A 15770-nucleotide genomic window follows, 5' to 3' on the forward strand; every position below is an offset into this window, starting at 1 on the left:
ATTAAAGTCTAAATTTTACCACATGAAGAACCGGCAAAAACTCATTAATAGCTTATTAATTATTAGTATACTACGAATCCAATGAGACTGTTTAATTAATAGCACAGTGAATTGTTTCTATTGCAGTGTAGTCAAGTGTGTTCTTCCAATTGGTTGTTGCTATCTGTCGCTTTGAATCAGTCTACTCAATCTAGCGTCATTAATTTATTACAATGGCTATGCGATTATAGCCTCTATTGTATTTATTTAAGAGCTATATTTATATTTTAATTTATTGCATGTCTGCACCACGATCATTTATTTGACCGCAATAGGACGTCATGAACTTAAAGCTGCTATTCCACTAGAGATATTAGTAGAAAACTTTTAAATTTTGACTTCATTATCATAATTTTGAGCCAATTTTTGATGTTCATTTGGCATGGTCCGAGCTCTCTCTTTAAGGTTCAGTTATTATTAGAAAACTAGTGGACGCACGCGACTTCGTCCGCATGATTGTCGGTTTTGAGATCATCCGTTGGTAAGCTAAGCGGCCCATACAACGTCGGGCCAGGGAACCCAGGTATACCCCCGTATAAAAGTATATGGAGATGCTAATATGATGTATAATAAGGAACTGTTTAAGTATTTGCCTTAATAAAATTATGTTTCTTGAAAGATTAATTTTTTTATCACGCTTTTAGGGCATTTTTTTTATTCTTTACAAGTTAGCCCTTGACTACAATCTCACCTGATGGTAAGTGATGATGCAATCTAAGATGGAAGCGGACTAACTTGTTAGGAGGATGAAAATCCACAATAGCTTGGCGGTACATCTTTGCCGGTAAGGTGGTAACAAGCCACGGCCGCAGCCTCCCACCAGCCAGACCTGGACCAATTAAGAAAACCTCAGTCGGGGATCGAACCCAGGACCTCAGTCTTGTAAATCCACTGCGTATACCACTGCGCCACGGAGGCCGGTGTACCAAAGCGGCGAAGTAACTTGCTTGAAAAAATTTGGTCACTGTCTATCGCATGGACAAAGTAGCAAGCTGCGTCTAGTGTTTGGATGTAAATGTCCTTCCGTCCATTGTTCCGTCCGGTCGGTAGACAATCGCCGGAATTGTTCACGATTGATTAAACTACTGCTTTTGTTCAATCTTTTTACATAGCGGCTGCGTTTTGTACGATTTTCTATGGTAATCTACCATTCCTAACACGTTGTTTTTTTTTTAAAATAACTCGACGATTAAGGGTTTCAATTCTAAAAGGCTCTAAGGCTGTTTTGAGATTCTTCATTTGTGTCATTTGAAATCTTAAAGCCAAGTAGGTAACGTAGCTTCTATGCAAGCGTATTTCATCTTTGGCTGTTTCTTTTATTGCCTAGTGTTTGTCTAAGATATAGTACCTATTAAAAAATATTACGTTTGTGAGCCTTGATGGTCGAGTGATAAGCCTTCGTCATTTTGGATCCTGGATAGGAGGTCCTAAGTTAGAATATAAAGTACCTACCGAGAATTTCTTTCTTCTAAGGATTAATTTGGTATTACGTTAGGCCGTCGATTCCGGGCTTATGTTGCCCGCAACCTACGTTCCATATCGCCTGGGCGATTGAGGTTTTTTTAATTGATCCAAGTCTGGCTGGTGGGAAGCTTCGGCCGTGGCTAGTTATCATCCTGCCGGCAAAGACGATTTAGCGTTCCGGGACGATGTCGTGTATAAACCAAAGGGGTATTTCCATCATACTCCTAACGAGTTAACCGACTTCCATCTTAGATTGCATCATCACTTACCATCAGGTGAGATTGTAGCCAATTGCTAACATGTAAAGAATATATTTAAAAAAAAAACAAAAATAATTTTGGAGAGGTCATCGCGATTTTCATTGACACGTGCGTCATACAATCGGAAACGGATACCGTGTCCATAGTCCTCATATCAATCATCTACATGATCGATTGTTTGTTTACCGAGTATTGCTTGTGCGTGTCCAATTATAGACAGCTTTTGTGTGTTATTGTATATGTTATATAGTTATACTAGCGGACGCTCACGACTTTGTTCACGAAAAATTTAGTTTTTCACAAATCCCGCTGCAACCATGAGTTTTTCCGAGATTAAAGTAGCCTATATGTTGCTCAGTATCTTCCTATATCTTCCAGTGAAAGTTCAGTTAAAATCGGTCCAGCCCTTCCAGAGATAAGCTTGGACAAACAGAGAGAAAGACGGACAAAAATTTAAAAAAGCTTGGTTATGTTTAAAGTGTCGTGTCGAATTAGCTATACCTAAAACTTCACAGACTGTCACTTGAATTTTATTTGAATGTATTGATATTGATGTATTTATGAATGTTATTAACCCGATTTAAGGCCAAATTACTGTGACCCGGGCCAGATCACGAAAAAGGTTTAAACCTTTATACAACAGCACAAACATATTATCCTTTCTTCTTCTCCGGGAGCTTCACTGACTAGGTCTGGCATAGATTAGCGGTCCTAATCTTCTTTGTTTTTTGTGAAGAAAAATAATTCACTCGTGAATCTGCGAGTAGTTGTTATGGTTATAACACCTCTTCTCCGGCAAGTCTTTCCATGATGATGAGCTGTAGGAAGTTCTTATATCTTATACCGTGCATCAGAGATTACTTATGTGACGGTATTACTGATTCCCAAAGATACCCAAACATTACCAACTCAACCAACAAATTTGACACTTTGGCTAACTATTATTAAAGCTGGAACCAGTAAATTTACGCTTCGTTACTTTAACGAGGTCATCGACTAATAAAATACGAAAGGTGACAATTTTGTCAGCACCTGAACTTACGTAAGGCCGAATGGTTTTTTTTTTAATCTTATTTAATTAATTTTCGATAGGTAAAAAGAAAATCTAATACCCATTGATTTCCGAAATTCACTCAGATTTCCCAAGCGTCCGAACCGATGTGGTATTATGAAAAAGTTAACGAGTTCGTGATTGATTTTCGCCCATCATTAGTCCGTTCCGCTTCGCATACTATTTCGGCTAATGTCATTTGTTCCAACGTTGGTGCCAAGGTTTGTTCCAATTTGTCTCTGTATTTCTAAAGCTTTTCTTGTGCGGCTCCCCAATGTGTCAATCTGTGCCAATGTTTGTCAAAAATCGTTCTATTTATAAAGGTTTTTTTTATCACGTTTTCCGTCAGTAATAAATTGATTTTTTGTGAACTTTTACATGACCTGGCATAAGTAAAAACAACTCTATTATATTTGGCTGGTATAAAAAGCGCAAGATTTTTTGAAACTTTTTTAAAAAAAAGTTCATCCCATACTTAAATATTTATCTAGTATAGACGCAAAAAAAAAAACATGGATTTGTACGGGATAAAAAGTAGGTAACTACGAGTATGTATCGAGTAGTATGTACGAGTTGATAATCCATGGTATTATCTATCTCCGTTTTAAATTTCAGCCTAATCGGTTTAGTATAGTTGCGGCGTTAAAGAGTATCAAAAATCCATACAGACCATCGCGTTTATAGTAGGATTTTATTTTATGTGATGCATTTTTTTTTTCAAAAAGTTTTATTATTTTTAATGTTTGATTAAATTATCTAATACTAAAAATTGTTCGGGCATTGAGGTCGCTATTTGATCGATTAATATTATCTGTCTCGAAATCTTTTTAGATGACGTTAATTCTTCATTTTGTTCGTAGTAAATTTGAGCTTATCTGCACAGAATCTAAGACACGCACCAAGGGAATCTTCATTATTCCATGTTTTATTAATGCGCGTGGGAGCTGTGAATGGGAGATTTCATAATGTTATAATATTATCTAACATCTACGCACATCGCACCGTTGTAAAAATAACCTATCTATGTAAATTATTGCAAAGTGGAATTTTATTTTCATTTTTTCTTATATTTCCTGGTGGTTTGCAGTTTGCTTGTAATTTACTTGTACCAATTTTTCCACGTTCGTTCTCTAAACAGATTCGTTTTTTCCAATTTTTAACTTTAGGGTTGAATATTGGATAGAAGCAGGCGTTACTTTGCAGAAGTTCATCATGATTATATAATGATTTATTTATTTTGCTATCATCCGCGAAAAGCCGACGAACCCATGCGACGTCACCCAAGTCCGACAAAATACTCTCTACGTACGTTTCACCCCGAAACCGGAGCATCCTCAGGAGATGTTGACTGATGTAGAGTTGCATTTTTCGCGAATGATAGCTAAATAAATAAATCATTATATAATTTAGGGTTGAAATTGTAAGAAATAATCGTTGTAATTTATACCAACTTTTCCACGTTCGTTCTTTAAACAGAAATTTTTCCTTTTGGAATGAAACTGTAAGAAATGATCGCTTAGTTTTTTCTTGTTATCACTGACAGTATAAAAAACTTTTGAATAAACAGTACTTACATGTATGTCGTCGTGTCAATTTAGATTGAGAGCTTGTAGTGGACTTTCCTTATAAAAGCTGAAACCCAATTCGAGTCCATTTTGGTAAATAAATGGTTGTCTATAATGAAGACCAATATTCCCATTTCCCTCTAACTAGTTGGAAAAAACTGTGTTAGGAGTGGGTACGACAATAGACCAACGGGGCGGCGATCGAACTACCATCCCTCCGGAATGAGTCCGACCGCTCTAACCATTGAGCTATTGAGACAAAGAAAAACCTTTTATTGTTTGTAAAGTCTTCTTATAATTATTTCGCTAAGTAGGCAATGATTAATTAATTGTTTTTTTTGTTACAGGTAATTTAATCTAAATGTCTGTAAAAGTGAAGCCTTCGTGGAAATTGAACCGAAACGAAAAACAAGGTACAAAAAATATAATTATATACGTACCGTAGAAAGTTTAGCGAATTTTATGGTGTAATATATTGCTGTTTAGATAAATTTATTTTAAGAAATTTACTTGAGAAATTATTAAGAATGACTTTGGACTGTAATTTGACGAGTTTTTCTTTATGTTGATGTAATATTATCAACTGTTCAGATATTTTTTTATTCTTGTAATTTACTCGCCAAATGGCAGAATAGGTAGGTACGTCGGGACTCGGGACTAAAATATAGTCTGTTTTATGTTATGTGGTCTAGACTTACTCATAAGATAAAATAGGATAGTTGACTCATATCAAATTTAAAATAAACAATTTTAATTTCGTGTACATGGATGGATGGATTAAGGGTCCCAAATATGTATATCAATATTAAAACTAGGGATTTCTTATAAAACTTATTTTAAATTTTCCAAACGTCAAAAACGCTGTCGTGCATTTTGTGACGTCACAATGTTACTTGATGTACTAAACGTCAAACTAATTGTTAGTTATTAAGGAATACGGTGATAAAATATAGCCTATAGCACCCGGGCATTGTAACTTCCCAAGTTCCCATAAAATAATTTTCAAATCGGTGTAGTTTCGGAGCCTATTCAATGCAAACAAAAATAATGCAATCTTTCCTCTTTATAATTATACTAGCGGACCCGCTCAATCTTCGCTTTGTCTTATTAATTTATTTATTTATTTGCACTTCTTCCGTATCCCTACCTTACACTACTCTACTCCTACGCCTACCCCTACCCTACCTCTACTCTACCTCTACCCTACCCTACCCAACAACTACCCTACCCCTACCCTTTCCCTATACCATAAACCTACCCTACCACTACCCAACCCTACCCCTACCCTACCCTACCACTACCCTACCCTAGGATTTAGGGGTTGGAAAAATAGATGGTGGCTGATTCTCAGACCTACTGAATATGCACAAAATTTTTTATCAAAATCGGTCAAGCCGTTTCGGAGGAGTATGGCAATGAAAAATGTGACACGAGAATTTTATATGTATATTAGATTAAGAGATAGAGAATATATTAGTATAGATTAATACAAATTCTTCAAAAAATCATGACGATTCAAAATTAACAAAGTTCTCACTGAATAAGGGACTTTTGACTTTGCGTTTTGCTTTGTCTTATATAGCCGTAGTACAGCTGGTACTATATCATTATGACCGGCGCACTCTTCAAACACAAGATCAAGGCCGTAGGTACTCGTATCTCTGCAGTGCACTTTAGCCCGTCGAGGGCATAATCATCTAGGTCTCATCTCGCCACCACTTGTGCGTCTAAAGTCTAGACTGACGCGTCTACGTTCTTCACTTCACACTAAGTGTCGCCGATTTTATCTCTTATCCTTGGCGCCTAGTGTGTGAGAGATACCTGCATTTGTTACATCGATTTGTGGATATATATTACTAGCGCCCGCGACTTCGTCCGCGTTGAATTCAATTTCTTGAATCACATTATATTTTGTATATTTTTTTTCTATTTATGAACAAATTTTTGAAACTGTAACTTTATAAAAGAAGCATTTTCCATACAAACTTTCACCCCCTTCTATTTTTATTTTAGGATCAAAAAGTACCCTATGTTTTGCTCTATACCAAAATTCATCTTGATCGGTTCAGCCGTTTAGACGTGAAAAGGTAACAGACAGACAGACTTACTTTCGCATTGGTATAGATATAGTTTTTTTCAATAGTAAATTAGCTCTTGATAGCGATCACACTTATGTTAAGTGATGATGCAGTCTGAGATGGAAGCGAGCTAACTTGTTAGGACTTAGGAGTAGGATGATAAGCCACACTCCTTATGGTTTCTACAGGACATCGTAATCGCTTGCCGGTACGTCTTTTCCGGTAGGGTGGTAACTAGCCACGGCCGAAGCCTACCAGCCAAAACTAAGCTCTTAATCCCCTTTCTATGGTACTGTCAATAAAATAGGTTGATAATGTTCTTATTATCACGCCTTACAACGAAGCATGTAACGTGACCTCCATCTTTGCGCTATCAAAATAATTTGCTGGAATACCCTCGTAGCAACAGTTTTAGGGTTCCGCAATGAAAGAATAAAACGGGACTCTATTACCTACTTAGACTCTGCCGTACGTCCGTCTGTCACCATAGGTACTGTATATCATGAACCATGATAGATAGACAGTTGAAAATATCACAGATGATGTATTTCTGTTGCCGCTAATATTACAATAAATACTAGCAGAATAATATAATTATTTTAGGGGGCTCCCATACAACAAACACGATTTTATGCCGTTTTTATAGACTTGATCCGCCCTTAGACCTGCTTAATATGGCCCTTCTTGACGAACTTCTAATAAATACTATAAACTATACTAGAGCCCTACTCTAAGGGTAACTGTTTACCAATAGACAAATTAGATATGAAGGTAGAAAATGCATGTCATTTATTTAAAATTATGTATTTTTTGTTTATAAAATGTTATTCAAAATATATTGACTATTTCTAACAGTTCTAAGCTTATTAATCAAAATTTACATTAATTCACGAAAAAAATAATTATAATTATTACTACCCTCATTTTTAATTAGTTTGTCGACTAGGGTTGTAGTATAGGTTGGTCCTTACATCCTTGCCAAATTGCAACTTTATACGTCAATCTGTTTTCGATATTTCGTGATGACCTTTTGTATTTAGATGGTACGGAACCCTCGCACGTGCGCGACTCCGACTCGCACTTGGCCGGTTTTTTAGCACACTTGCCGTGTCGCAACCGCCGCCCGGTGCGTTTGCGCAACCGTGGCCTGACATTTTGACGGACAGAAATAGTAGAACGGCCTATTTCTACGCCCCCTGTATACGCCGTGTACTGTGATTTACTGTTATATTAGATTGCGTAGAGTGTTTATGTTGCCCTGTAATCTATTGAATACGTAAAGTTGGTGATTGAATGACCAATAGCCGCGCATTGGCATTTAGTGCTGTGTATTAATTTAAACAGATCACTGTAAATTGCTTTGAAGATAGAATAACCGTAAAATTCAAGTTCGCTTATTCAATCAGTAGTCATTGGATTATATGCACTATCAAAATGCCAAATATGCACCAAAAAAGTGCGAAATATGCACAATGAAAAACCATTTTTAATAGAATTTACGTTTATGACACGCTAAAAATTAGCTTCACTTGTTACTATGTATGTAAGAAAATCTTGGTATCTTAATTTGACCCACTTCCCGGTCTTCGATTAGGATGAAATTTTGCACACGCTCTGAGTTCTGATGAAATGTCATTACAAATCCAATATGGCGGCCTCCGCATGATGGCGGATTGTCTGTTTGAAATCCACCTCCATGATATGGATATCAAATAAAAGGGTTTGCTGCCAGAAATACGAAATAATCACGTGACTTACACATTATCTTTAATTTAAGAACAAGTTAATTATAATTATTATTAGGCGTAAATTGACTAGTGATTTATACCCTCATTTTTAGTTTGTTTGTTGGTAAACAGTACTTATCAAGAAAGGCTGTAGTAGATATAGACATTTTGTCTAGGTATAGTTATATTTCATGTCAATACTGTAATACCATGATTTTAGGCAAGGATATTAATGATTTGTTTCAATAATGCATGGCTATTGTTCATAGTAAAATTTATAAATCTAATTGGAATTAACAGCATAATCTTATTATATTCGGTATGCCGTCACAGAGTATAGAGAGTTATGGTAAGCATGGAATAGACAATATAAGCGGTTGTTTTTGGACCTGTACACAGTGATAAGAAAATTATCGCTATTTGTATATTACACTCTAACCATAACTTGCTAGGTATATAATTAAACTTATATATTTAAACAATACACATCACTATCTAGCCCCAAAGTAAGCATACAGAGTAACTTGTGTTATGGGTACTAAGATATTTGATATTATAATATTCATATACATTTATATACTACATATAAATACTTATATCATGTATAAATACACACAGACACTGGAAAATACCCATGCTCAGCACACAAATATTTTCCAGATGTGGGAATCGAACCCACGGCCGTGGATGCTGAAAGTAGCGTCACTACCCACTGCGCCACGCGGCCGTATGCTCTAAGGATCTGTGGCATAGAGCAAAGATATGGATCTATACTATGGCATAGTGCTGTTTACTTTATTTGACTTTATAGATTCGTAACTCGTAGTAGTTTTATAATCACTAAAAATTGTCTATTATTTTAAAAAGTAATAACACTTCATTGCTTCAAAATATACCTAGGTCATAGAATACATAATATACAAGTACCTAGGTATACGGCTAATATTCTTACAAAGAAACATCATTTGCTAAACTGTTTAACTTTCAGCCATTATTACAATAGCACGTTTAATTCAGTATTGTATTTTTTCTCATTCCATCTATTATTTTTAAAACGCCCTGTTGTTATGCTTGAAGGTTTTCCTTCAAAAGGACTCTTACGTATAAAAACCTAGTGCATAGTCCTGTCTAAAAGACTCGTTCATTTGTTGAAAAGGCACCCCATACTCGTTAAAATATCAAAAGGGTTTCTCATTTTAAATACTTTTAACAAAAATAAAATCCGCTTGAAGCTGTGTGATTTAACGGGCTTCCTTTTGCCAATTAAAAATATAGAATAACGCAAATTATGGAAAGTAACGCTATAATTAAAAAAAGTCTCTTAGACCTTTATCTAGACGTCTTATATGAATCTATATATATAAATGAATCCATATATCTCTTGGTCATCACGCGTGAACGGCTGGACCGATTTCACAATTTTTTTTTCATGTTTGTGAGGAGAAGTTTCTTATGACAGAAAAAAATTAAAAAAATGCGCGGAAATTAGAAAAAGGGGTAGGGGTAGTTGAAAGCTTATATCGAGTTTCACGCGGACGAAGTCGCGAGCGTCCGCTAGTTAAGTAATAATGTGACTTTATAATGGTAAAAAAAAATCGGTTCAGTAGATCCAGAGATTACTCTTTCTCTCGACCTCACAAAGTTTACCTCCATATAGTTTTACTTATAGATTAAGTACCTACCTATACCTAATTGTCTGTTCCCCACAGTAACCCCATACCCAGTGGCGTGCACAGGAATTTTAACTAGGGTATGCACTACATGTACATAATGGAAAATTCCTATCACTATACAAGTTCGTAACGAGTTCTCAGGGTAGGCAGGGTATTTTTGCAGCTATGGTGTGCACGCCATACCTGTGATACAAAAGATGAGATCCAATGTGACCCGTTTTTCACCTCTAATGAGGCTTTAATCGGAGCTTATTTTTACCACAGACCGTGACATTTTCCACCCGCCCTTATTTTTGCACTTTTCACATTGGTTCTCTTTTTCGAGGTTACCTTTAGAGACCTTAAGAAAAAAAGGTCGTTAAACCTTGAGAATTACTATTCTCTTTGCAACAAGCGTTATTGAAATATAATGAAAAAAATCTTTTGTTAAATAAGTTTAGCAGCTATAGAAGCAAGTTTACCAAGACTATTTATTAGTAGTATAATATTAGTAGGATAAATTAAATTATTTATCCTACTAATATTATAAACGCAAAAGTTTGTATGGATGTTTATTTGGATGTTTGGATGTTTGTTACTCTTTAACGCCGCTACTACTGAAGCGTTTTGGCGGAAATTTGGAATGTAAATAATTTTTACTCTGGATTAAGGCTACTTTTCATCCCGGAAAAATCTATGGTTCCCGCGGGATTTGTAAAAAACTGAATTCCACGCAGACAATAAGGAGGAAGTACAAGGACACAGATATTTACTTAAAAGAAGGTATAATGTAATATTTAAAACGAATAAATTTCATTTCAAAAAAATACATACCTACCTAATCCTCCTTTTTTTGAAGTCGGTTAATAACCGAAGAAAGACAAAAGCATTGATTTCTATTCCATTTATTCCCTTCAGCGCAACTGAACATCATAATAATGAATGCTGCATTATTTCCTCAGATATAAAGGTTTGGTTTTATCACCAATCACTTATTTGTTAGCCAGTGAACATTTTACGGCATATAGGTAAAATTCTCCATTGTGAAGCCGTATTGTTTTAGAAATCCCGCCTGCGGTCTAGCGAAAGTAAACTCATTGTGAAAATAAAATCCTTACCGCAAGGTTTCTCAGTGAAATCGCTTTATTATGTTCTAGTAAATGTCTACTATAACCCTTAACAAATGGCTGTGGGCGAATGCTCTAGTACTCTAAAAATAAATGAATTGAGAAAACCAAAAATTCTTTAAATACAGTTTTCAAGATCTATACTAATATTATAAAGAGGAAAACTTTGTCTGTATGTTTGTTTGTTTGATTGTAATAAATAGGCTCAAAAACTACTGGACCGATTTTAAAAATTCTTTCACCATTCGAAAGCTACATTATCCACAAGTAACATAAGCTACATTTTATTTTTAAAAAAAATAGGGTTCCGTAAGATATTTGGGTTTTTCGGACGCAAGGTGTAAAAAATCAACCAGAAAAGTAGGGTAGGGGTAGATAGGAGTAGGGTAGGGGTAGGGGTAGGATAGGGGTACTTGACAGCTTACATCGAGTTTCACGCGGACGAAGTCGCGGGCGTCGGCTATAACTTTTAAAAAAATAATTTTAAAGGTCTATTTAGTACTGGAGTAGTCCGAACTAGGCCTTATTCTTATCCTTATTGCATGCTATGACAACCAATAAGTGGGTCTGCAATAATTGCCCCAAGTTATATATTTATTATGTAAGATTGTTATTGTAACCTGTTGGTGTCCTGTTTAAATAAATAAATATATGTATTTCAGTATAAGTCCATTACAAAGTCGTATATGGTATTTAGTTTATAAACAGTTATCTCAAGAATCAAAGCGATAGATTGAAGTCGTGAATACTGACAAGTTACACAATGGTTTTATGTATTGAAAGTTTTTTTATTAACAAGAAACGAATTAATGTTTTTTATGCCCACTTAAGGTGAGTTTCGATGAGCAGCAGATATGTATGAGTTTAAGTTGTTGTATTTGGACGTGATCTCAGGACTCATAGATAAAAGGTGTCATACAATTTTGAGTTTTTTAGTTTAAGCGTTGTTTTTTTGTTATCGCATCACACTAATATAAATGCGAAAGTTTGTGTGTGTGTAATCGTGTATGTTTGTTCCTCTTTTACTCTGCGGCTACTAAAGCGATTTGGCTGAAAATTTAAATGGAAGTCGATTTTACTCTGGATAACACATGGCTTCTTTTGGAATTTGTGAAAAAGTTTACTTAGTTTACTTGCGAGTTACTAAGTTTGCTCCATGTATCAATTGAAACGATATATAAGAAAAGAAGTATTAGTGAAAACAGCCTTTAAAGTCGGGAGTGAACAACCCACAAATAAAGTCATAATGACTGGCGATTATTTACTTGTACAAGTAGTTTCAAAAAGCCTTGACTGTGTTAAGTAGTCTTGTAGACAAAGAGTACCAAGAGTAGGTATCAGGTTTTTAACCTATGATGCCAATAGGAGTGTGAGAGCGTTTCAAATCCTCGTAACTTAAATTTTTAACCGACTTCAAAAAAAGGAGGAGGTTCTCAATTCGAGTGTAAGTTTTTTTTTTTTTTTAGGTATGTTACCTGATTACTCGAAGACGCTTGGACCGATTTGAATTATTCTTTTTTTTTGTTCGAAAGGGTAGGTATACTCCTGACGTGGTCCCATTTTCATCATGTCAGGATCTGATGATGGGATCCTGGAGAAATCGAGGGGAACTATCAAAAATCGTAAGAACCTTTTGAGTCATGAACAGTAGCTTGATATCTGGTGATTGGGCTTGATTAATTTGTATTGATGAGGACGTTTCACCTAGATATAGGTTGTGACTGTCATTGGGGGTTTTAACACGACTCCACAGAGCAATATACCTTGGAGGACTTTTTCTTGGCTAGATCTAAATCTAGTATGATTACACTAAAAATAAATATAAATAAAAAAAATAACAAAAAAAAAATCAACCGACTTAACGTACCCACTAAACTAAAAAGCGAAAAATAACATCGTATTATGGTGATGATATAATATACTTGAATAAAATAGAAATAGTTTATTTCGGTAACAATTAACTAAAGAGCTGTAAACGCCTGTGACAGAAGACTCCGAAGATGAATAATGTCGGCAAGATAGTGTCGATCTATTTTCGATATCTATAGGTGTCTAAGATATCGTGATTTCGTTGGGGGTGAACGAACTCTTGGTACGGATTATGGGGCTAGTGCTAAAAAAGTTTTGTGAGTAACAGGCATCTGTATGATCATAGACGATTCATATTCGACCTTAAAAGTTCAAATTGTCTTCGACCTTAGTCTGATCGGGTATTTTACCTACTTAATACAAAGTAGCTACCCGTATCTATATTAATATTATATACTTGAAGAGATTGTTTGTTGGTTTGATTGAACGCGCTAATCTCAGGAACTACTGGTCCGATTTGAAAAATTCTTTCAGTGTTAGATAGCCCATTTATCGAGGAAGGCTATAGGCTATATATTATCCCCGTATTCCTACGGGAACGGGAATCACGTGGGTGAAACCGCCCGGCGTCAGCTAGTTGATAATATGTATGTGGGTTCTTCTATAAAAGGCCAAGTTATTCGTGATAAGTAGGTTTTTATTATTAGTAATTTGTATGCTTACAATTCGAACAATTAGTTTTTTTATTTGTAATAGGTATGCCTACTGTAATTTATTCTATAGTTACATAATTTTGTTACTAGGAGGTAATCGCTGTCAGATATGTATGGATATTGTAACCGATCGTGGCATCATGGCGAATTTACCGTGAAATTGTAAATTTCTAATGTAGCTTGTCAAGTATACAGACTCTAATGCGGTGCAGGTGTTTACAAAACGCCGAGTAAATTAATTGGTAAATTTATAATTATTATAAATTTAGCTTTTTACATATTCCTCGGGAACCAATAATTTTTCCGGGATGAAAAGTAAAATCTATTTCCATTCCAAATTTCAGCCAAATCGGTTCAGTAGTCGCGGCGTTAAAGAGTAACATCCAAACAAACATCCATACAACCATCCATACAAACTTTCGGGTTTATAATATTAGTAGAATATTATACTTAGTTATATAATGTTTTATGTGTAAACCCTTTGAAACATCGTACCTACCGTCTCGTACGTACATAAAAATTTTGTGAGAAAAGAGAATATTCTAATTACCAATTATTTTGAGACAATAAAGACGGAAAAATACTCAAAAAAATACACAAAATGATAAACCAATAAACACATAATAGATTATTGTTAATATATTTTTCTTATAATAACTAACTTTTAGTTAGTTTTGTTAATGTTAAAACGAATCGAAGCTTAATACATTGGATGACCTAAAAAGCAAAATAATTTTCTAAAAAAAGAAACCTTTTTTCCATAGCGTCACGTCGGAAGGTCAGCCTCATAAATATGGAAATATGGAAACACTGGAGAAAAACAGACACGGACTCGTAAAAATTTATTGACTGATAACATTGTCACTTCTATAATGCTAAAGTAGTACCACTTGTTGTACTTTATGATTAATCGTCATCATTATCATCATCATCATATTAAAATGTCTGTCTGTGATTTCAATATTTAACTATGTTATCTCTAGTCTGTCTGTCTATTTTATATGACAGATAAAAAATTTAAAAAGCTTGATTGTTTTAGTATCGTGTAAATATATTTAAAAGAAATATATTTACACGATACTAAAACAATCAAGCTTTTTAAATTTTTTATCTGTCATATAAAATAGACAGACAGATAAATTAGTATATAAAATAAATAAAACCTGTCCATCTGTTTATCCGAGCTAATCTCTGGCACGGCTGAACCGATTTCAATGAGTTTTTCACGGGTATATATATAGTAATAAAATAAAATAAGGCTAGTTTTTTCTTTGTTTTGTTTTGATCGTCCGCTAGTGTAAAATAAAATAACCGGCAAATTGCGAGTCAGAATCATGCACGAAGGGTTCCGTACCATTATCTTTAAATATTTATGTTGTTCTGTGTTTAGTATAATGTTGTTATAGCGGCTACAGAAATACATCATCTATGAAAAAAAATTGGAGGTGCATGCCCTGGAACGTATTTGAACCCACAACCCTCCGAATTCGGAGGCTATCACGGCATACCGACTGGTGGTAGACCTTTATTTGGTCAGTTGTGTGTATATTTTTTTTGTAGTCTAACTTAGCGGATAAAAATATTTTTCTTCTTTTTTTACTTTTTTTTGGGTACGGAACCCTAAAAATGAAAGGCTTAACGCCCACTTTCTACACCACAATGTGAGGATCATCTCGCCTCGCGACACCCGAGCCAAGCGGTACTCGTATGGTACAAGCGAGGCTCGTTCTGTTTGCTCAAACCGGATGCGTTTGGTTCAATTTTGAAAGTCTGTAGAATATTGCACCGTAACGATGGAATTCTGTCGAAGTTTATAATGTAGTTTATTTGAATTGGCGTTGGCGGATCTAATCTGTGGCCTGTTGCCATTTTGCAATATGTATTACTTGTAGGCACAGAATAAAAATTGATACAGAATGAGTCTTTACAAGCAGCGCGGTGAGGTAGTTGAAACCCATGAAAAAAAAACGTCACTCGTCTGCTTGACATCCGTATTTACAAACGTTTTTCATAAATTGTATTTCGAGATTTAACACTTAACAACAACAGTTTTTAAAATATTTAAAAACATAAGACGCCATTTTTCTTGAATAATATTGAAAATTACTGATGCGACGCTTCGTGTCGTACTGACTCGAGAATGTATTAGTTTTTGAATTTTGTATTTGGGACGGCTACAACACCGTCTGGTTCCGTGCGCTCTATCTGCCTTTTATTCTTTAATCTGTGCTTTTGTATAAGATATATTGTTTTAGTTTAATAATGCGTTAACAATTGAACGATTG

The 15770-nt window shown here is 35.0% G+C and overlaps 1 protein-coding gene across 5 annotated transcripts in view; it reads left to right on the forward strand.

Annotated features, from left to right (window-relative positions):
• LOC112050393 (dual specificity tyrosine-phosphorylation-regulated kinase 2-like) overlaps positions 1 to 15770 on the forward strand; it is a 161508-nt gene that overhangs the window by 38911 nt on the left and 106827 nt on the right. Inside the window, exon 2 of one of the 5 annotated variants that reach the window (XM_024088649.2) lies at positions 4727 to 14525. The exons of the other annotated variants lie outside the window; for them this stretch is intronic. Within the exon in view, the coding sequence (XP_023944417.1) occupies positions 4727 to 4735 (9 nt within the window). The 3' untranslated portion in view covers positions 4736 to 14525. Of the gene's footprint in view, positions 1 to 4726; positions 14526 to 15770 lie in introns of those variants that run through there. 5 annotated transcript variants of the gene reach the window in all.

Source organism: Bicyclus anynana, chromosome 25, assembly GCF_947172395.1.
Source record: "Bicyclus anynana chromosome 25, ilBicAnyn1.1, whole genome shotgun sequence".
Classification (NCBI taxonomy): domain Eukaryota; kingdom Metazoa; phylum Arthropoda; class Insecta; order Lepidoptera; family Nymphalidae; genus Bicyclus; species Bicyclus anynana.